This window comes from Myxocyprinus asiaticus, chromosome 44 (genome assembly GCF_019703515.2).
Source record: "Myxocyprinus asiaticus isolate MX2 ecotype Aquarium Trade chromosome 44, UBuf_Myxa_2, whole genome shotgun sequence".
NCBI classification, from domain to species: Eukaryota; Metazoa; Chordata; class Actinopteri; order Cypriniformes; family Catostomidae; genus Myxocyprinus; species Myxocyprinus asiaticus.
In genome coordinates this window covers 12,404,383-12,427,449 of record NC_059387.1, presented here as the reverse complement: position 1 = coordinate 12,427,449, position 23,067 = coordinate 12,404,383, and the positions used below count along the sequence as shown (strand labels likewise).

Below are 23,067 nucleotides of genomic sequence, written 5' to 3'. Positions count from 1 at the left end.
TGCTTCCTCTGTGATCCCTATGGACCTTTTGCATATGAGGCCATTTTAGTTGTGGCTCAAAGCCAGGGGATTTCATCCAAGAGTCTCGAGTTGATGGCTGTATTTCTGGCCCTGAAGTACTTCCTCCAGCATCTGAGAGGCTGCCATGTCCTGGTGTGGGTGGACAACACAGCAGCAGTCTCTTACATAAATTACCAAGGAGGTCTGCGGTCACGCCAGCTAAACAGACTAGCGCGGCAGATTTTTCTTTGGGCCCAGGGCAAGCTCCTGTCACTCAAAGCAGTATATATCCCTTGATGCCTGAATGTGGGAGCGGATTTACTGTCCAGACAGAAAATACTGACCGAAGTATGGAAACTCCACCCTGAGCTAGTGAAACAAATCTGGTTAAGATTTTACGAAGCAGAGGTGGACCTCTTCGCCTCCCAACAGACAGCGCAATGTCCCCTCTACTTCTCTCTGAGTCACCCATCCCCCCTGAGTCTGGACACGATTGCGCATACATGGCCCAAAATGTGCCTGTATGTGTTTCCTCCGGTTTCTCTGCTCCCAGGAGTTCTAGCCAGAGTTCGTCAACAAGGATCTTGCCTCTTACTGATAGCGCAGCGTTGGCCGAACAGAGTATGGTTCTAGAGATAATATCTCTCCTCGACGGCTCGCCTTGGGTGATACCGGAGAGGAGGGACCTTCTGTCTCAAGCGCAGGGGACAATATTTCATCCCTGGCCCGAGCTGTGGAACCTTCATGTTTGGCCCCTGAAGGGTACCAACTGAGGGACACTGGGTTTTCACCTGAAGTTATTGAGACCATTCTGTGTGCTAGGGCTCCTTCCACTAGAAAAAGTTATGCCAATAAATGGGGTGTCTTTGAAAGGTGGTGCACTGCACATAATGCAGATCCAGTTAACTGCAAGATTGCTTCAGTTCTGGACTTCCTGCAGGATAAATTATCAGTAGGCACATGCCCTGCCACTCTCAGGGTTTATGTGGCCACTCTGTCGGCTTGCCACGCCTTGATTGACGGGGTGCCACTGGGGAAACATCCTTTGCTCGCTCGCTTCGTTCGTGGGGCCATGCGACTGAGGCCTCCCGTTAGAACCAGGATCCCTTCATGGGACTTACATAGCTATAGTCCTTGAGGGTCTGATTGAGACCCCCTTTGAACTTCTAGAGTCATTGTCTGACAAGCTCCTGACTCTAAAGATGTTTTTTCTTATGGCTATCACTTCTTTAAAAAGAATTGGGGATTTGCAGGCTCTGTCTGTCTTGCCATCCTGCTTAGACTTTGCCCCAGGAATGGCAAAAGCAATATTGCATCCTCATCCTAACTACCTGCCTAAGGTTCCTTTCTCGACCGTACATCCGGTCACTCTTGAGGCCTTCTGTCCTCCGCCGTTCACAATGCCAGTGCTGGGCCTCATGTATTCAGATAGAAGACAAAGGCAGGCCTAACAGTCATAAAAACATTCCTCAAGCCCCCACCTTCTAAGTCGTAAATTTTACTGATAAAAATCGCGCCAAAATCAAACAAAGGGAGTCCAAAACAGACTACAAATCCAGGAAGCCTTGCACACTAAAGGATCGAGCTCTCAACTCCTATTGGATGAAGCACACAACAGAACGTCCCTCAAACATGACATCATCAGGAGTTCAAATAATTCTGAAGTGCTAAAAGAATTCGCTTCCAGCATCTTAGTTCACCGAATATGGACGTAGCTTTTTGCTGCCCTCCGGTGCAACCTCGTGGCTTAAGGAAGTAATGTCCGACTTGAAACTGTAGCCATACAATCTCCATCTCGCTGGATGAGTTGAGATTACTCTGTGTTCAACCGAACACTCTAACGGATCCGAAGGAGACCACCGAGCAATTCGCATCTTCATCCGCTGGCCTACAGAAGCGAAGAGATTGAAGATTTCTCTTCCATCTTCAATCAAGTCAACATTTCTGAGTTTTCCGCCAGCCTGCCGAGAATCAACAGCCGTACCGCCCGCCGACAATCAACAGCCGTACCGCCCTCTGACAATCAACAGCTGTACCGCCCGCCGACAGCGCGAGGAAACGGCCTCCCGTCATCACACGAGCCTCAAGGAACCGGGTCAAAGTTAAAGGATGGAGGAAAACACATTCTACCTGTGTCCTCATGCGATTCAAGTAAGAGGTTACGTCTGGGCAGAGATAGAATATTATAGCGTGTTATTCTTGTGTTTCAAGGTTTTTGCTTGTACAGTTTACGGACCGCCATGTCCGCTCATTATTAATACTCAGGGTATTAATTATCACAAATTTGTTTCGGTGTATTGTGGTCCAACCACATTGGATTGTTGTGCATTTTCGCCATCACGGGTGAGACAGAAACTGAGTTCATCCATTAGAGTCAAGTAACGCAGGACTTTTACGAGCCCCGCTCGTAAAACCGCATTTCTGAGTGATGAACACGGCTGCTTTCTCTCCAGCTATCGCGAAATCAGCTTTCGGGCTGTCACTTAATAATCTCTCTCTCGCTCTCTCTCTACTAACCACACTGACACACACACACACACACTCTGTCACACACACACCTTATGTGTTATAGGATTATTTTTATTTCCATATCTAATCATATCACTGTTTAGTTTGTAGTTGTAAGTCGGAAGTTTATTGACTGCATTGTATTAATTATTAATTGATATTACTGCATAAATAAACTTTTGTTTACATTACAAAGAGAAGTGTTTTGGTTTGTTTTGCATACGCCTGTGTCATGCTGACGGGATGTCAGTGCTCAGATTCAAACCTTCATTCATTGTTTTTTTTCCCGAAAATCGATATTCTTCGGATGCCGATTTTCCTAAGAAAACAATCTAATATTGAGACTGTTTTACTATTTGGTTATTAGTCCCTAATTCTAGGGTGGTGCCCCGTCAATGTTAATCCTTATTAATATTCTATTGATTTTTGATAATTGATAATTATCTTTGATTGAATTTGAATGATCAGTAAACTAATGTTAATTTTAATTAATGTTTCATCGATGTTAACAATTAATGATTATCTTTGATAATTGTTGATTTAAAGGATTAAAAAAAGCTAACACTGATTCTCATCAATGTTCTATTGATTTTAATAATTAATAATTATCTTTGATAATTATTAATTATTGCTAATAACCAAACTTGCTCCTAAACGTAGCACACTACATTTACTGGAGTCCCATATGAGGTTTTAATGAGTTAGATCCAATTAATTAATTTAAATATTAATTAATAACTACAGAAATAATTATTAATTATTTCTGATTGTAACACTGATCTAAATAACCAGTAAAGCCCTACACCAGATCAGGAGAAACTTCACAGACTATGTCCAGTCCGTGCTCTTCAGGCTTACGTCCACCGTGCTAGCCGGTGGCGTAAGTCAGGGCAACTATTCGTTTGTCATGGGGGCCGTAACAGGGGGGCGGCCGCCACTAAACAGACAATGTCACATTGGGTGAGGGATGCTATTGCCCTTGCCTATGAGGCGCGCGGTCAAGCTTCGCCAGTAGGCATCAGGGCTCATTCTACCAGGGGGGTCACTTCTTCTAAAGCTTTGGCGGGGGGTGCCCCTCTGCAGCATGTTTGTAATGAGGCAGGCTGGTCCTCTCTGCACACATTCATAAGATTTTATAATTTGGCTGTTCATGCCACTCCGGGCTCTCACGTCCTTGAGTCAACATCACAAGCTCATGTCTGAGACCTTTCGCATTCTTGTGAGCACACACTACACAACCGTAAGGGGTCCAGACACCCACAGTGCGGCGGCATGGGTATTCTCGTTCCCATAAGCGCTGAATCAAGCGCAGCATTAAGTGTAGCTTTTGACAGGGAACGTCTCGGGTTACTTGATTGTAACCCTTGTTCCCTGAAAAAGCGGAACGAGACGCTGCGCTTCATTGCCACACTGAGAATGCTTTTCAGACAAATATACCTGACGATGCACCTGTGGCACATCTATTTATAGCCCCTGGTACTGGCGCATTCTGATGATGTCACCAACAGAGGCTATAAAGGTTCTAGTCAATTTCATTGACATGTTGCACACATATATGCACACAGCTGGTCACTCCTAAAGACGTTCCCATAAGCGCTGAATCAAGCGCAGCATCTCGTTCCGCTTTTTCAGGGAACAAGGGTTACAGTCAAGTAACCCGAGATGTTCTTCTATCTATTTAGGCTGTCTCAATTGCTTCTGTCTCTTTATGTAATCTCAGACTGACACGATGTTCAGTGGGGGGCTTTGTGGGGGCCATGACATCTGCTGCAGGGCTCACTGTTCTTCTGTTCTAATATTTTCTATTTGCAAATGTAATGTTTGTGAGTCTAACATTTATATTTCCTATTGACACACTAAAGCTGAAGATATAAATAACCATCTTAAGACAAATGCTTTTGTGAAGCATCTTATGTGCCTAAAACTTTTGCACGTGTTGGGTTCAAGTCCACCTTAATCGAGTCAGAGTCAAGTCCGAATCTTTAAACAATTGAATCCGAGTTGAGTCTGAGTCCAAAAGGGGCCGAGCCGGACTCAAGACTGAGTCCATAACAGGCCGAGTCTAAGTCGAGTCCGAATGAATCTGTTCATGAATCTGAATTAAAATGTAACTGTAAACTCAACATCAATATTTTAAGCTTATTTTAGACTTCACAACTAAGAAAAACAGTTTGACAATATAAATGCAACAAAAACATCTCTGTTGCATTTCATATATACATTTTATGATTAGTATCCTGCTGAACAGACTTCAAAGTGGTTTCAGAATGAAAGCATTTGATTTAGGTGTATGAAGACAAACCTGTCCTTCAACACAATTCTTATTGTGTTCTGTTGACATTTCAATTATTTATTGTTTTTTTTTCCCCTCCACTCAAACAAAGATTAAAGAAAGTGAAAGCTGCGTTAGTCATTACAACCAAGGTTATTATGTTTCAAATTTTATACTACTTCATTTTTAATTTGTCAATTCAATTTAATTTAGTTTTATTTAAAATTATCCCTATCTAAGGAAATAATAATCTATACTGAGATTTCTTTCTGAATCCTTTTTCTCTATCTGCCGACTGATTTGGGAAAATACAGTACATACAAATGAGTCAACACAGTAGTAATTAGCACTCACTGAGAAGTTACGTCTCACGATTTGACTGCAAATGCTACATCCAAAAACACTGGAAAAGCCCACTGATAATATAAGGGCCATGTCGTCATGGACATGATTTTCTAGTTAATTTGCGGGAAACCGCACAATGTAGGGCAGTTCTGTGCACTGCTTGTGTACCTAAATCCCTGATGCATCCGTGTGCGTCTTGCAGCTGCTGCCGCAGAAGATAAAAAATAATAATAATAATAATAATAATTGATATTTGCTTGAGCGGCAGCCACTCTGGTCTGCAATCAGTCTGATATCTTTAAATACCAACCAAAGAAAATTTAATTGAGCTATTCTTTAACCGCAAAAACATGGAGAATAATAATTTTGAGTCAAAAATTTAACAGAATTGTCCTTAAAAAATGTCAGAGATGAAGACTAAAAAAGATGTGCATAAGTTACCCAGTGGTTTACAATAAAAATAAAATAACAAACATTTTAAATAAAAATGTCATAACCAACTAAATTCATCTCGTAACATGAAGTTTAGCTTCATACATAAACTTTGTCTTTGAATAATACATTTATTTTATAGTCTATAATTAAATTATAAACAAAACATTTCACTGCCCAAAATATCCTAATATTTTATTGTAATAGTTGAATGTTGTGAATGGTGGACAAATGCTGTAAAAGAATGTATTTTAAGCAGCTCGTCAATGCTTTGAAAATAGTCAATCAGTAATAAATAGGTGCTGTTTATCTATTTAGAGTTGCTGTCTACTTTAGCAATAACACTTTTTTCCCTGACTATTTAAAAAGTAACACAGTTAATTCATCAAGCTGTTATGGACCAATTCAAGCTGACAACACTGCGTGCACCACAAGAGACCACAAGCCTACGTGTGTAGATAAATTATGCCTAAAAAGACTTAATATACAATATTAATACTATTTTTATGTATTTTTATTTCAATATGCTGTTTTTAGTAAACTGTGAGAGACATGATGTGGGTGATTTGACTCAGTGAAGTTCTTGATTTTAAGTTTTTAACCATGATGAAACCGCAATGCGAACACTGTCTTGGCTGCACAAATGCCACATGCAATTTTACCAGTTGTCAGGTCCAGCGTTGTGTGAAACTGCCTTGTTTAATTTCTATTACATTGGATACATAACCATCTTTATGTTTATGTCGTGCCAGCCACCTCGGTAGTCAATGTTATACAGTAGTCCCTGTAGTAACATTCAAGAGTATTTGTTGACTGATGAGTGTGCCTGTGCACGTGCATATGTGTGTGCATGTGTTTGCTTAGACACAGTGAAACAACTCTGGCTACATCTACAACTTCAGGGGCTAATACATCTGCATGCAGACAGATGTGTTCATTAATTTCTGTTTTGTTATTTATATTTTTTTATTATTTATTTATTTATTTATTTTTATTTATTTTTTATTGCATCACAAATGTCATAGACTAGGCTGGACTCGGAAAAAAATCCCATGTCCCAAAGGCTCAAGTCCGAGTAAAAATGCATCCGAGTCCGTGACAAGTCCAAGTCCATTAAAATTGGACTCAAGTCCAAATCCAAACTCGAGTACCCCAACTCTAATAAATATATGAAGTATAACGTATACACTAATAAATCAATCAGTATGCACCACTGTGAAATGCTAAGAGCACAGTCAGCGGTGTTAATGTTTTGTGAGTGTGTATCTGGGATGCAGAAGCATGCAAACAGAGCAGTATGTATAATGTGTTTACAATGAGATTGATTGTATCCACTTACAATATTAAAGAGGTTGTGCATATTAACAGCTCTAACAAACACTGTATGTAACACTGTCCTTGAGATGTAAACTTGAGCTGATGTAGACAGTGAGTTTTGTCATTTTCTCAACATTTAAGAGACAGGTTTAATTACATTATACATAAAATACATTGTCAGGGACTAATTAAGTACAATATGCAATGATATATGTTTTTATGGTTTTAATTTGCAGAGGTTGAGAGTAAACAAAATGAGTGTGTAAAACAAAATGAGGAAAGAAATAACATATTTCCATCTCTACAGTATAGTCACATTTGCATAGTTTGCCACTATAATGCACTTTGCCTCTTCGTAGTTTTTATTACAATTTGGGAGGAGCCCATTCAAGACTATCAAATATGCAGAGGGGAGGGGAAGCTTTTCAGTGAATAATGACTTGAAAGATTGCCAGTAGTCACTTAAACTATTGTTGCATGGAAAAGAGCTGTGTACAGATTGATGAAAAAATGTTCCTTTTGTGTTCCACAGAATAAATAAATAATAATTATTATTATTGCAATACAAATAATTTTGGAAACCTATGGGGGGAATAAGTAAATGATGACCAAAACTTTCATTTTTGGGTGAACTATTACTTTTAGACAGCTCTGTATTGCTAGCCAAAGTTATTACAGAATATGTTTTCAGGCTTTAATCCAGGTGGTCAGGTCATTTGGCACTGATATCTGCCTAATTGATCCTCTCTCCCTTTCAAGCTACCATTCAGATCCTCTCTGTTGTAGGTGCAAGCCCACTTTTACAATTGCCATGCCCAGCCAAATCTGTGAAATCCACATAACTTCACTGCAGTTTTGTGTGTTAGGTTTCCCTGCCAAATAGTTTGCCTTGAGTTGAGCCAACATTCATAGGCCAGGCAAAGCTTCCGTCTGCCATTCTGGACTGTGTGACAGATGATGGTGTTTCATGACTGGCTTGCCAAGTGTAATGACGATCACCCTCTGTGCTACCATGCTCAGATAGTCTGGGAATATGAATACCATTTATCTCCGTGTGAAGTTTTGGGAAGGCAAAGTTTAAGATGAAGTGTGTCTTTTCTGTGCCACTAGTGTCACCAAGCGGTATTGCAAAAATAATGACCGTTTTCAAATAGGTTTATCAAATGTGTTGAAACTTTGAAAATCGTGTCTCGAGAGCCCTTGATTCTGACTAGAAAGCATCCTGTGTTTGTGACACTGGCATTCATTTTATGGCCACGCTGCTTGTGAGGTTTGTTGAGGCATGCTGGCTGCCCCCTGTTGATGCAGCTTGTAAAAACACAAAGTTAGATAAACTTCAAGTATTACACTGATAGTAGGAAAATGCATCATTTTATTACAGAATTTATGGACCGGTCAGGAGGTGTGATTAATTGCATACATTTTTCAACACGTTATTTTTATAAAATTAATCACAATTTATTGACATGTTAAATTGACAGCCCTAATTTTTAGATATTACATTTAAGGGCAAGTTTAAAATAAATCAATTCATTAGAGAAAACTATTTGGACATGTATGGTTGCATCGCTATATTATTATTATTTTTTTTTTTTCATTTCTCCAATCAAGGCTCTTGCATTTTTCACCTAGGGAAATTACTTGACCATTGATCCTTCCTGTTCCTCTTGAGCAGTACCCAGCTGACATTTAATGCAACACCATGGGCTATAATTAATTTTCCGGGTAACGGTGTATTCAATAAACCCCCTTAGGCTCATACCTCTCATTTGTCTAATGCATATGCTATTAGCAATGACTAAGTATTAGGCAAATCTATATTTACAAGCTGATGAGAATGTGGCTTCGTGACATGACAGTAAAAGTGGAAGAGGTCAGTAGCGTATGCATGTAATGACTCTTAGAAGGGGCATATGCAGTAGATTGTTGTACAAAACACTCACTCAGTCAGAGTTATACATACTAATACTAAATATGCCCACCATGAATGACAGGTACCTGCTGTCATTGTGAATGATGTTGAAAGTACAGAATATTGACCCCCCCCAGCTAAACCTGGTTATGACAGTGTCCCATTCTCAGCGTAGATTCATGGATGTTCTACATCAGATGTGTCCTTGGAAGTGTCTTTTGAATGTATTGCAAAGTCTCTCATATTGTATTTCACTGCAGATGTGAGTCTTATTCACACAAGAAGAACTGCCCATTCTGAGATGTGTGGACACTTTTCTGAGATGTATGGATACATACAGGTGCACTTTTACATTCTATTAATTGTGATGATGTAACTTACCTTTACAGATGACATTTCCTTTGCTTTCTCCATTCCATTAAAAGTGAGCACCCTTTCTCATATTGACATCGTCCAGACATATTTCTATTTCCATTATGGTGAAATAAACCCCAAAAAGCAAAGTGAAAATCATTTTATTATGTGAGAAGAAAGAGACCAATGAGTAATTTGAGAGATATGAAAATAGCACAGCTATGTACAAGAAATTCTGGGTCAATTATACAATTTATTGGTTGTTATACAACACTATTGCCCAATCAGAATCAAGTGTTCTAGAGAGTGGTTTAATAAGATAGTTTAAACAATCAAACAAATTCTAAATAAATTCTAGAATACATTATACAATGTGTTTGATTGTTTGATCCATCTTATTGTACAGCTCTTCGGAACACTTGATTCTGATTGGTCAGTATACAGTATATATATGTATATATATACATATATGTATATGTGATATATATATATATATATATATATATATATATATATATATATATATATATATATATATATCATAGTGCATTCAGAAACTATTCAGAATTTTCAATTTTTTTTATGTTGCAGCCTTATGCTAAAATGCTTTAAATTATTTATTTATTTTCACATCAGTCTACACTCCATACCCCATAATGATAAAGCAAAAAACACAGTAATTAGTTGAAGCACCTTTGGCAGCGATTACAGCCTCAAGTCTTTTTGGGTATGATGCAACAAGTTTTGCACACTTGGATTTGGGGATTTTCTGCCATTCTTCTCTGCAGATCCTCTCAAGCTCTGTCAGGTTGGATGGGAACTGTCAGTGGACAGCCTTTTTCAGGTCTCGCCAGAGATGTTTGATTGGGTTCAAGTCCGGGTTCTTGCTGGGCCACTCAAGGATATTCACAGAGTTGTCCCTAAGCCACTCTTACGTTCATTGTCTTAGGTGTGTGCTTAGGATAATTGTCCTGTTGGAAGGTGAACCTTCGGCCCAGTCTGAGGTCCTGAGTGCTCTTGACCAGGTTTTCATTAAGGATATCTCTGTATTTTGCTGCGTTCAGATTTCCTTGAACCCTGACCAGTCCCCCAGTCCCTGCCGCTGAAAAACACCCCCAAAGCATGATGCTACCACCACAATGCTTCACGGTGCCTGGTTTCCTCCAGAAATGACACTTGTAATTGAGGCTATTCCATATTTGTTCCTTATTTGTTTCATCAGACCAGGTAATCTTGTTTCTCACAGTCTGGGAGTCCTTTAGGTGCTTGGTTGTGTCTTGCACTGAGGAGAGGCTTCCATCTGGCCACTCTGCCATAAAATGGAGTGTTGCAGTGATAGTTGTCCTTCTGCAAGTTTCTCCCATCTCCACACATGATCTCTGGACCTCAACCAGAGTGACCATCAGGTTCTTGGTCACCTCTCTTACCAAGGCCCTTCTCCTCCGATTGCTCAGTTTGGCTGGCCGGCCAGCTCTAGGAAGAGTCCTGGTTGTTCCAAACTTCTTCAATTTAAGATTTATGGAGGCCACTGTGATCTGTGGAAACTTCAGTGCAGCCAAAAACTGTTTGTAGCCTTCCCCAGATCGGTGCCTCGACACAGTCCTGTCTCTGTGCTCTACAGGCAGTTGCTTTGACCTCATGGCTTGTTTTTTTGCTCTGATATGCATTTTCAGAAATGAGACATAATATAGATATGTGTGCCTGTCAAATCATGTCCAATCAATTTAATTTTCCACAGGTGGACTCAAATCAAAGTGTAGAAACATCTCAAAGATGATCCAGCGAAATGGGATGCACCTGAGCTAAATTTCAAGTGTCATTGCAAAGAGTCTGAATACTTATGTCAATGTGATATTTAAGTTTTTTTTTTTTTTTTTTTTTTTTTTTTTTGCTTTGTCATTATGGGGGTATGGAGTGTAGATTGATGTGAAAAAAATATATATATTTAAAACATTTTAGCATAAGGCTGCAACATACTGTAACAAAAAGTGAAAACTATGAAGGGGTCTGAATACTTTCTGAATACACTGCATATAATAAGGGCTGCAACGGTACACAAAATTCAAGGTTCGCTTACCAACTAAGGAGGTGTTATATTATGTAGATGACAAAATTCTTGGCCTAATATTATCATTGCATCCCACGTTTCTGTCCCTCAAAATGTTTGCAATAGATACAACCTTTAGTCTGTGAAATATAGTTAAATATTTATCTAAACTTTGGCCATTGAATCAGCCTTAACATAATAGTGGGGATCAGTAGTCTACAGTATGTGTGCCTCATGCTATCTGCATGATAGAGAGCGAGTTATCGGACCGGTTATAAAATATTAATAGTGAGTGCACTTTAATAAATATCGCAGATGCTAAACACAATTTACATTTCTGCTACCATCATCAGTCTAGAAAAAAAGCTGTAATTATTTTTCCATGCGGCCAGCTCTGCTCAAAAGAATTTGTGGGTTGAGCAAGTATTGAGTGCCTGTGCTGCGTTCCTCACTGGCTTATGTTAAGATGCTGATTTATGGCTTTACTAAAATTGGGCTCAAGCATGCATTGCTCCATGGCTAGACCTATTAAGTGCACTGAATGGCTGGGGTTAGGTGCTTTTTTTTATATATAGACGGTTGCCAACGCAGACAGCATGTCAGCTCACTTTAGGTTTTGAGACAGCCAATAATGATATGCGGGGATTAAAAGAGTTGTACATCAAACCGTCAGCTATACAGACTGAAAAGTGTGCATCCTTTCAGGTCAAAAGTGGAGATTGTCTTTATATGATTTGAGAGGGGTCAAAAGCTGTATGAAATAAATAAATTTAGTTTTCTATGGGGAGAGCGGGTCTAGCTGTCACACTGGGATGATGTCACCAGGGCTATATCTCATTACTTATAAGGTTTTGAGTCAAAGGTTCATTTGCACAAATGCTTGGTTTCTCCAGCAGTGCTTTTGTGTTTTATTTATTTCATGAATTACAATTTCTGTTGGCCAAAATAATCGTCTGATATTTTTGTGATGACTTTACTTTTTTTTTTTTTTTTTTTTTCATGAATTTATTTGTGCTTATTAGCCTATTTTACATTTTGCTGAAAAAAAATATAGAAAAAAATAATAATAAAATGCCATAGGCTATGTAATGACAGGTTCCCATTGTGACAACTTACCCCAGTGTGACTGCCTGCTCCGCTAAGGGCAACGTGTGTTAAATTAACTATAGCTATTATATATTTATGTATTTATGTTTGTCCTGAGAAATAGAGTTGGAAATGTGCAAAAGCTTTATGTAGCCAAGCCTTTAAGACGTGTTGCATATAAATTTAATTCTCCATTTTATGTGTGCTAATATGTTTTACTTATTTTAATTATTAATTAAACAATGAATCAGATTCTGAACAAACTATTTTATTGTAGAATGATTATTGATGTACAGCAAAAAATAAAAATAAATAAATAAAATAAAACACGTGACAACTTGCCCTGCTCTGTAATCCAATCCTCCTTTTCAATGTATTTCCATAAAACAATGTGTAGTTTACTTGACGTTATTTTATTTAATCGCATTATTCACATAAAGAAGCAAGCATCCTGTGATTTGAGGGCATACCATTCCTTTTTCTTCTTCAAAATAAACCTCGGACTGATGCACATTTCCGTGTGGCGCTCATGAGTGTCTCTCGGCTCTTTCAGCTTGAGCTCTGCTCGCTATAGGGAGCGCGTGAGAGCTGAGCACTGACGTTTCTCCAGCACAGAGAGAGAGAGAGAGAGAGAGAGAGAGAGAGAGAGAGAGAGAGAGAGAGAGAGAGAGAGAGAGAGAGAGAGAGAGAGAGAGAGAGAGAGAGAGAGAGAGAGAGAGAGAGAGAGAGCAACTGAAAGCTTCATTTCTTCACTACACCTCACAGAGACAATCGAGAGCCTGAAGCACCTGTGTGCAAGTTCATGAGCGACTTTTGCGCCAGAGTTGCAGCATGTTTCCCGCTCGGCGTTCTGAGTCCAATCATATTTCCTTGGTTTTTGCCTAATGCGTTGAACACTTCTGGAGGACATTTGTTTTTTCCGCATCTAATGTAAGATCCCAGCTGTCTTTGGAATGATGTGGACCTTACATGACAGTATTGGATTTGTGCTCTTTTCCTGTTTGTCCTTTCAAATTGGATTGTCTCTTGACGGTAAGTATTATGTTTTAAGAGGTTTCCTGGTAGCAGAGCTTTTAATGCATTAAATCAATCAACATACTATTATCCGCCCCACTGAAACTCTAAAGATGTTCCTAATATTGGCTATTTTACAATTAAACATATTTGCTAAATTTCGTTATAATCCACAAAGAGCCTATGCGATAAAAGTTATTAATGCACCAGCCAGTTATTTGTGAAGCGAGATGTGGCTAAGAGAAAAATCAACTGTTGATTGCGAATAACTAATTAAATGTTCGTACTAGTGTCTCTTTTTTTTTTTTTTTTTTTTTTTGTCCTTCCCCTTCAGATGAACTCATGCGATTTGTTATTTGCCAACATTGTTGTGGTTGTAAATGGCTAATTTTGAAAGGACATCATGCGCGACTTGCATCTCAAGTGGCGGATGTTCAGTCAGAATTGGGCTTCGTTAAAACGGACTGCGGTTGTTTTTCAGCACCACGGACAGCTCGCATTAATCGCGCCGTTATAAAATTAGGACGTGAGAGCGAAAGTCCTTGATTTATTACAATTCAACAGCAAGAGACACTACTGCATGAGCACGTCGATTCTTCTGTGGAAATCTCATTAAATGTAATCAAACCGAACATTTCAGTCGTTGACATAAGGGGAATATTTTTTTTTTTAAGAAGTACATTTTTTAACTGGACAGTAAGAAAACGATTTTAGCGTATTCTGTTGGCAACATTTTATTTACAGTTTATGTAATAGTAAATATATGCTGCAATAAGAATATTAATTATTATTGTTGCTATTATTATTATAAATAATACTTTATTATTATTTATATTATCTAAATAATTCTTATATGTATATTACACAAATTTAATTATATATTTCATATAAATATTATTTGTGTGTGTGTGTGTGTGTGTGTGTGTGTGATATATATATATATATATATATATATATATATATATATATATATATATATATATATAATATTATACACACATATATATATATTTTATATATATATATATAAAATTATACACACACACAAATACATACATAGTATATAATTTTAAGAGTTTATTATAAAAGAGTAACCCAACCAGAATTGATTATCACAGTTATGAACACTGCTTTTAAATTAAGGCTGACCAGTTACATCTTTCTTGCAGGAAAGTTTACCGATTTACCTTCTAACATCACTGCCAGGGAAGGGCAGAACATTGAAATGGCATGTGCCTTTCAAAGTGGGATGTCCTCGGTATACTTAGAGATCCAGTGGTGGTTTATTCGTGCTCCGGAGGAACCGATTACAAGCGAGGAGGATGAGGATGATACAGAGGTAATAACATGCAATGCAATGGGTCTGGTAAGGGTTAATAACTTCATTCCATAACTACCCAACATAAAGTCTCTTCTCTTGTGAATCTAGTGTATGCAGTAGCATACTGGAAAAGCATGACAGTGATTAGCTTTAGTTGAAGCATGTCTTTGGCACTTTGTATTTTGATACACCTATATTATGCACCATGTTATCCACCTAACTCCTCTGATGCAAGTTGTTACACTTTTAATTGATTGTATGAAATAAATGGACAGCGTTATTCTTTTATGTTGTGACACCATCATATCTAGCCTACAGAAAGACTGCTACATTTTATTGTATGGCAGATACATCCCTTCTTCTGCTAAGCCACCTCAGCAATTCGTTTCCCTTGTTCTGTCCTTTTGAGAGGCAGAGTGTGCAGTATTCCTGTATTTCTACTCATGCTACGTAATTAGAGCCCCTAACCCTCTACGTCAAAACGCGCACTTACATGCTGCACAATACATGTCAGACTAATCAGTTGTTTTGCTTAGGGATGTTGTCTTGCGAACAGGAGCCTGATTCACTCGTTGTGATTCATACTGAATGTGAGACCCCTAAAGGCTTTGAGATCTGCAACAAAACTGCTGTGACACACTCATTTGGAGCTCACTGGTCTCGCTTTGAAGGACAAGACATGGAGATGAGGCCTATCTAGGAATAACATCAAGGTTCTAAGCTTGGATATTTGGCCACTGGCTGAATATCAACAAGTCTGTGTGTGGATGCCTGCATCTTTGTTGTGAGACAACTTGCCAGTGACATAAAACACTGTGTGATGTGGCGTGACATGTTTAATGACAAACCAATTTCAAACGATGGTGAGTGGTGGGTAACGTCAACAATTACCATATCTGAGTCACGGCTTGCTTTTGTGTCGTTGTGGTGGGCTTTCCTCGTCATAATGCCTCGCAATGCCTGTGAGTTTTTGGCAGTTTTTGAGATTTGTTTCGGGAATGAAAAGCTTGGGTGAAGGTATAGGCAGTTGTGTTAGTGTCAGTGGCATTCAATTTAAGTTAGCATTCATTCACTCTGTGTGTTTTTAAGGCCATTTGGCAGTTCGTCATCACTGACATCAAGCAAGATATTATATATATATATATATATATATATATATATATATATATATATATATATAAAGCTGTTTATTCACTCAGAATTCAAAGGAAGAAGAACTGCCATTTTTTTTTTTTTTTTTTTTTTTTTTACCCCCTGGGAGGAATCTGCTCAGATTTAATACTGCTATTACAGAGCCATTGTAGTCTCTCATCATGCACATATTGCCAAGTCTGGAATGTGGATGGCAGGAGCTGTGGTGCTGTGTACGTGGCATCATTCATTAAAACTCATTCTTTATCAAAGCATGTGTGTCAAATGACATGCAGCTGGGTCCCCGGTGAAGCAAAGTCTTGACAAAAATGGGGATTGAAGAGACATCCTATAAAAAGACATCCACGACAAGTCGGAATAATAAGATGGGTGACATCCGCAAATGGATTCTGATATATAATATCAAAGCGTTCACCTCTGAAGAGTGGCTATTAGGATATGATATGTGACTTTCTGCATGGCACAGTGGAAAGAGATTGGTGCTAGACTGAAGCAGTGCCTTCGCTGTGTCACAGGGTAATGTATAATGGATATGATCTATACCCTGATTCTGCAGGCATCAATATATTATGGCCATTTCTATTGCTGACACGGTGGCTCAAATCGAAATATGGAAAGCTCTCAGAGGTCACAATTCTATTAATAGGCACGAACAAGAGATGGTATGCATTCTCTAGAATGATGCATAGGACTTACCCCTGGCCAACCCAAGCCATTTAGGGCACTTAAACTGCACCTATGCTGTTTTCTCTGAAATCAGTTGTACATCAGACCTTCAAAAGCCAGTCTGATCTCATAAAAATTATGTGACTGTGCAAACAGTATTTTTGCAAAATGATAATGGTTCATTACACATTTTGTGGCAGTTCCGAGGTGAAATGTCCCGTATGTGGTTCTAAAAGCAAATTAAATGTTCTCCCAAACAGATGAGGTTTTAAGGTTAATGCTCTATCGAGTTTTAAATCAACAAAACCTATCACCCTATCCTAAACCTTAAACTGAACCTAACCCAAAGTGTCATTAAAAGCAAATGTCATTTTGTGGTGTTTCTAAGATGCTTTCGGCTCACGTGTCGACTCGCATGCTCTTCAGGACTCGTAATCCAGTCCTTTATATCGCAAGTGCAATGCTCTTTTAGTTGAGCTACCTTGCAATTTTATTATGTCCAAATAAGCTTGTAAATTTAGTTAGTTATGCAATGCAAACTTTAAAATGTACCTACTTACAAGTCATGCACTGTAGTAAAAGTGTTTTGATGTCAGAAGATAGCATTTCACCAGGACACTGCTGCAGTATGTACAACGAACTTCGTTAAAATTATTTAGCAAAAATTTTGGTATAGTAACTTGATTCTTTGAGACCAGGATGCAGTAAGCTCTCCACGTGCTTGGCCTCATGCACTATGTTGGATAAATGGTATCTGTTATGGGATGTTCTGTTCTCATGTCCCTTTGCAAGACATCAGGTCATTTAACAGAGGAGCTACATCCCATATAAATGCAAATGATAATGCAATTTGATTGCAAAGATCTTCTTTATTTGCATACGTATAGGAGTGTTGGGACCCCTGCAGCTTCTGGGCTCAAAGTTCAATTGCTGATTGACTCAAATGATGTAGCTGTATGTTTCATGCAGTTGTCTTACTTTGTGACCATTATACAGCAATGCAGTAACTTAGTTTGTCAGTTAAGTTTTTATATTCAGAGATTCAAAAAGTGTCTTTAGACAGTTTGACATCACTGTAATTTTTACATGAATATACCTAACCTTAGCACTGCTGATAGACCACCAGATGTGAGCAGAGTAAAGTAAATACAGAGTGAATACAGATACAATTAGAGACTGCCAAAATGTAAATCATATTAATTTTCCACAAACTCAAAAAACATATTTTTTATTATCACTGTGCTTTTGTACTAAGATGACAAGTCATAACAATACTTCAAATCATGCAATTATGGCTGCTCATCACACATTCAGAGGCTCTTTAATAAATACAAAAGGCATTAAAAGTCTGCATGATATAGATGTTTTTATGTTGTCACCTTGCCCTCGGTTATTAACCTTTATATATATATATATATATATATATATATATATATATATATATATATATATGAGAGAGAGAGCGAGAGAGAGAGAGAGAGAGAGAGAGAGAGAGAGAGAGATACAGCAGATAGATAGATAGATAGATAGATATAATGTTCCTCAGGCATTTGCACAGTCACCAAAGAAACATGGTTGGTATCATAAGAAGCATCAAGATTGTGTAGTCATTATTTAAACCAAATCTATTCAAGGTACTTGCTGGACATAGAAGAACTGTGTATAAACAAAATAATATTTTCTAAACTGAACTGAACAATAGGATAATATGACTGCATCCTGCAAGACAAGTGCACAACATAATAGCACATGCTGGCATGTACCTTTCTTGATCCTTAACTGAGACTTATTTTTAAGGGATAAATTACCGTTGGCAACTCAGACAAGAAAATAACAGTTCTTACGGCTTTAAGAGGAAAGATCCATCAGTGTAATCGTAATATGCACAATCAGGGAAATCTGTGAGACAGAAGCATGAACCAGTGAACCAGAGCAAGTATGCAGCACATTAATGGAAAATGGTTCTTGTTCATGACTCACAGGCCAAAATTATACAGCACAGATTTACATTATATATCATACGCCTGCACATCCTGGAGGATCGGATACTGGTGCTTAATCTCAGATTGTATACACTTACCAAACCTAATGTACAGTGTACAGTAGACATTTACAAGCTTAACGAGAGTTGTAGAAGTAATATTTAATGGTGTTCTATTGCTATGGGTCTGTGATGTTGATGCAGTTACCAGCATATTAACATACATATAGCGTATGTGTGTATATATATATATATATATATATATATATATATATATATATATATATATATATATATATATAAGCAATCCAATCAAATTAGAGGGCCAGAATAACTGTTGCATAAGAAGTATTATTTGTTAATGTTCCTTGCTATATATGACACTTGATGGATTTTACATAAAACTACAGTAAAAATAAGATTTACGAGAAATTAATTGATCAGATATTCATTGGTTTCTCCTTAAATTCTAAACAACATTGCTGCTTGTGATGTGAATGAAGGCTTTTTCAGTCATTTTAAACATAACTGACAGCTGCTGCTGATACTGCCAGCAATACAGTACAAGAATAAAATGTTTTATCAAATAAGATTTCGCTCAAATTTCTTGTCTTGCTAATGGAAATGACTGCCTAATCTGGATAGCATACTCTCTACAAGTGCACACTAATGCAAAATCCATAACATCCAGTCGCCCTCTGTCCTTAGCCCAATTACCAGCCTGTTCTCTATCTAAGTCCCTTCGCCAGACTTTTAAAGACAATAAGCCCTGAAGGTCAATGAAAGTGTGTGGCTCAGATAGCTATATCCATCAGGCTGGGCTATTGTTAGGGCAGACACATTCATAATCAATGTAATTCTGCTCTGATTAAGCTTTCCGTCTGTGGATGGTGCTGAGTTTGGACAGGCCATGTCCCCTTTGCCTGATATTTGATCTGCAATTCTTGCTGTAGCCTGAGGCCAAGTTGTGTCAGGACAGAGGTTAAAGAAATTGTATAAATGAAAAAGTAAAGAACAACTTACAATAAAATATGTTATCATTAGCCAACACATTGCTAACATGAACTAACAATTAATAATATGTTAACAGCATTTATTAATTATGAATAACGTTAATTTCTACATTTCTACACATCCTAATACATTTGTACTGTAACATGTTAACATTAGTTAATGCATTATATACTAACATGAACTCACAATAAACAATAGCATATTTGTAAATGAACATTAACTCAGTTTAATAAATGCTTTAAAAATTGTTCATTGATATTTCACGATACATAATGCATTGCAAATATTAACATAATTAACTTCACTGTAGAAAAGATATGAAAAGAAAAAGAAAACAATGTTAAATAAGTTACAATAAAGATATGTTGACATTAGTTAACATAATAGCTAACGTGAACTATTAATGAACAATACATTCACAGCATTTATTAATTTATATTGTTTTATCTATATGTTTACATATACTAGTACAATTCTAACATTAATGTTGTTTAACATTTACATTTCATTATAATAATGTTAATGCATTATGAACTAACATGAACTCACATTGAACAATACTATATTTATAAGTTAACATTAACCAAGAGTAATACATGCTGTAAAAATTTTCATTGTTAGGTTGTGATACCTAATGCATTACAAACATTTATGTATAGAATATTACTGTAATGTAAAAAGAAAAGAAAAGAAAAGAAGTCTTCACTGGCATAAAATGTACACACTGAGTTTCATTACTGTGTGTCAAATATGACAAATATATTGCATCCACTATGGCTTAATTGGAATTGTTGTGTGGCAGTTATTAGACTGAGTTAATTTATAGCAGTTGTATAAACTGGGACCTGTAACACTCAGTGGGCTTTAATGAAAAGCTTATTATGGTTTTGACACCTACAACTGAGTGACACAATTAATGCTTATAAAATTGCATTCAAATTTCCATAGTCATGAATGTGTTTACAAGCTACTCATTCTCAAACTTTATAATGGAAATGCCACTGTTTCATTGATTTATAATTCTGTACACAGCCATATCCTTTTTGTGGTTATAAGCAATCTGCTTAGCATAATGTGCATACCACCAGGGAGTTTAGGGCAGTAGTAATGGGAACTTGAGTGTTAGCTACAGTTTTTCATTAGCTATACTTGGTTAGAATTCTTCAGTCCCGTTGAGCATTAGCACTGGAATGGATGTCATGGTCATTGAAAATGGCTGCTAATAGACTTTGAGTTGGGGTGTTAAGAGAGAGAGGTGTTCTCATTTCAGGAGAGAAACATGCATTTTTTTTATTTTTTATTTATTTATTTTTTTTTAAACACATAGTGACTCCCACTATTAGGGAATTTAAAGCTCAAGTGTGTAATTCCTGCACCACTAGCATCACCAGACGGAAATTATTTATATTTATAAGCCGTTTACCTTAACACTCCCCATCTTCCATTTGTCATCAAACAGATCCAGCCCCAAACTCACACTACTGGTCGAGCCAATGTTGCTATGTTGGGCTGGTCGGAATGCTCAAACAAACAGAGCAATATTTTGATAGCACTACACAGACACATTTAAAAATATATACATACAAAATTAATTGTAACCCCTCTTGTAGTGTATGATCACTAATACTCCAAAGATTCAGTCTCTATGATTTTGACAATGACCAGCATATAGGATGAAACTATGGATTTTGGTGAAATGAAAGCATAGGCGAGGGTAAACAAACTGCAGGGTATGTAAATACTATCAAATATACTATACTATATATTATACTATATTTGTTTAATTATTATTATTTTTTTTCTATCTGGAGCCATACATTCAATGCAAGATTTTTTTCAAATGATATGTTCTACCTACTGTACAAAATACAATCCATACAAACCACTCCAAAATTAATAAATTGTTTATTACTGTTATTTGCATTGACAATAGTGCTCATATTGATAATAATTTTAGTTATATGACTAGAGCAATAGGCATGACTTGTTTTATTGGCATAACAGCAAAGTGAATATTAACTAATAAGCACTGTCTCTCCTAATGCAGCAAAATGAAATTGAAATGGCTGAACCGCTTGGACCTGCATGCGCCATTATGCTCGTTTCGAGTTTGATTTGTCATGCTTATTGATTTAAATATGAATGGATGCAATTTAATAAATGTAACGTTATAAAATTGGATAAACTCTTTTCAAAACTACAACAGCTAATCTAAGAAATAGTCCAGATGTTTTAATTCAAGAATTACACTACCTAATTAAAATAATAAATTAATTAATTAATAAATACGATTATTAAAAAAATTAAGACATTCTCCTTGCTCATGCATGCAGCAATCGGTCGCAACACTCAAGCATAATTAGTACTTAAGATTTGAATTTAGGTAGGGCAAACTGATCCCAGGCATGATATGTGCATGATAGAGAATTCTGAACCAGGCTATACCTCTACATTTTATCATAATGATTGATATTTGAGCACTTTTTGGTACCTATTTTCCCTTTTTGCAATATTTGGATTCAACTAAACAATAATGCATGAAATTCTGTATTGTGAATGTATAGATGTCGGGCGGTATGAGATTAGGAGTGAATTTTGCCTAGTTTCAATCAGGGGGTCAAGATTTGGCTGGTAAACTCATGCAGGTAGCCCCTACTGGTAGACGTTATAACCTATACATACATCAAAAGCATGTTTCTCCATTAACAGCCATTCAAAAGTAGCCATGCATTATGACAAAATACATTTAATTGCAAGCTTCATACTGTATAAATCTAAATTATTTCATTATATTAAAGTAGATTTGTCACCAGTGCCCAATTTTTTTGAAGGGCTCTTAAAAGCAAAAATTGACTTATTTATTCATCATGTGGGAAATTGGGGTACATTAGCAGCCAGGCAAACAACAGTTTCATACTCCGTATGCAGCATCCAGTTCTCATAATTCTGAAAAGCTCTCTCCATGAACTATAGACCTCCTTTGTATCCACTTGTTTTAGTTGGTTCTTGGTGACGCAATATTAGCAGTGTCCTCCAAATGATGACCTCTTGTGTGTCCATAATAGTGTGTTGGTTTTCATTGGGCATGATGGACGTGTTGTAGAGGCGGAAGCTAATGATGAACCATTTCAACCAAGCTTTTAAATAGCATGGCTTTCAACCTCATCCATCAATGGGGGCTGACAAGACAAAATCCTACATGCTCTACATGACACAATGGTTGGTGTGGTATTTGTTCAAACATCTTAATACATTCTGACATTTGAGCCTTATTTTCATTGACAAGCTGTGATAACTGAACAAAAGCTTTGATCGCAGACACAAAAACATTTGTGGACAGCACCTCTGAGGAATGAGCTAGCACAGTGCTGGCATGGACTACGCTGCTGAATGCAGTTATTTAGCATAACTGGCATCACAATAATTTGGCAAAGAACAGATATTCATCGGCCTTCTGAGAAACAACAAAAAGAAAACTCTTAGTGACTTAGTGGTAGATGATTTCAAGTTGAAGCTTTCATTGGATGATAAGTATAAATGTGTGTAGGCAGCCACTCATTTAATCTTGACTCACGGCCATTGAGGATTTGGAGATTTCAGCATAATGGATTCTTTCCACAACTGCAACCAGTTTCGAAGATAGAAA

At 37.3% G+C, this 23,067-nt stretch overlaps 1 protein-coding gene across 1 annotated transcript in view; it reads left to right on the top strand.

The window, feature by feature from the left end:
* The first annotated feature begins 13,057 nt into the window (after positions 1 to 13,057).
* LOC127434748 (V-set and transmembrane domain-containing protein 2A-like) overlaps positions 13,058 to 23,067 on the top strand; it is a 56,839-nt gene continuing 46,829 nt past the window's right edge. The window contains exons 1-2 of the mRNA XM_051687701.1: positions 13,058 to 13,305; positions 14,457 to 14,626. Of these exons, the coding sequence (XP_051543661.1) occupies positions 13,227 to 13,305; positions 14,457 to 14,626 (249 nt within the window). The 5' untranslated portion in view covers positions 13,058 to 13,226. The remainder of the gene's footprint in view (positions 13,306 to 14,456; positions 14,627 to 23,067) is intronic.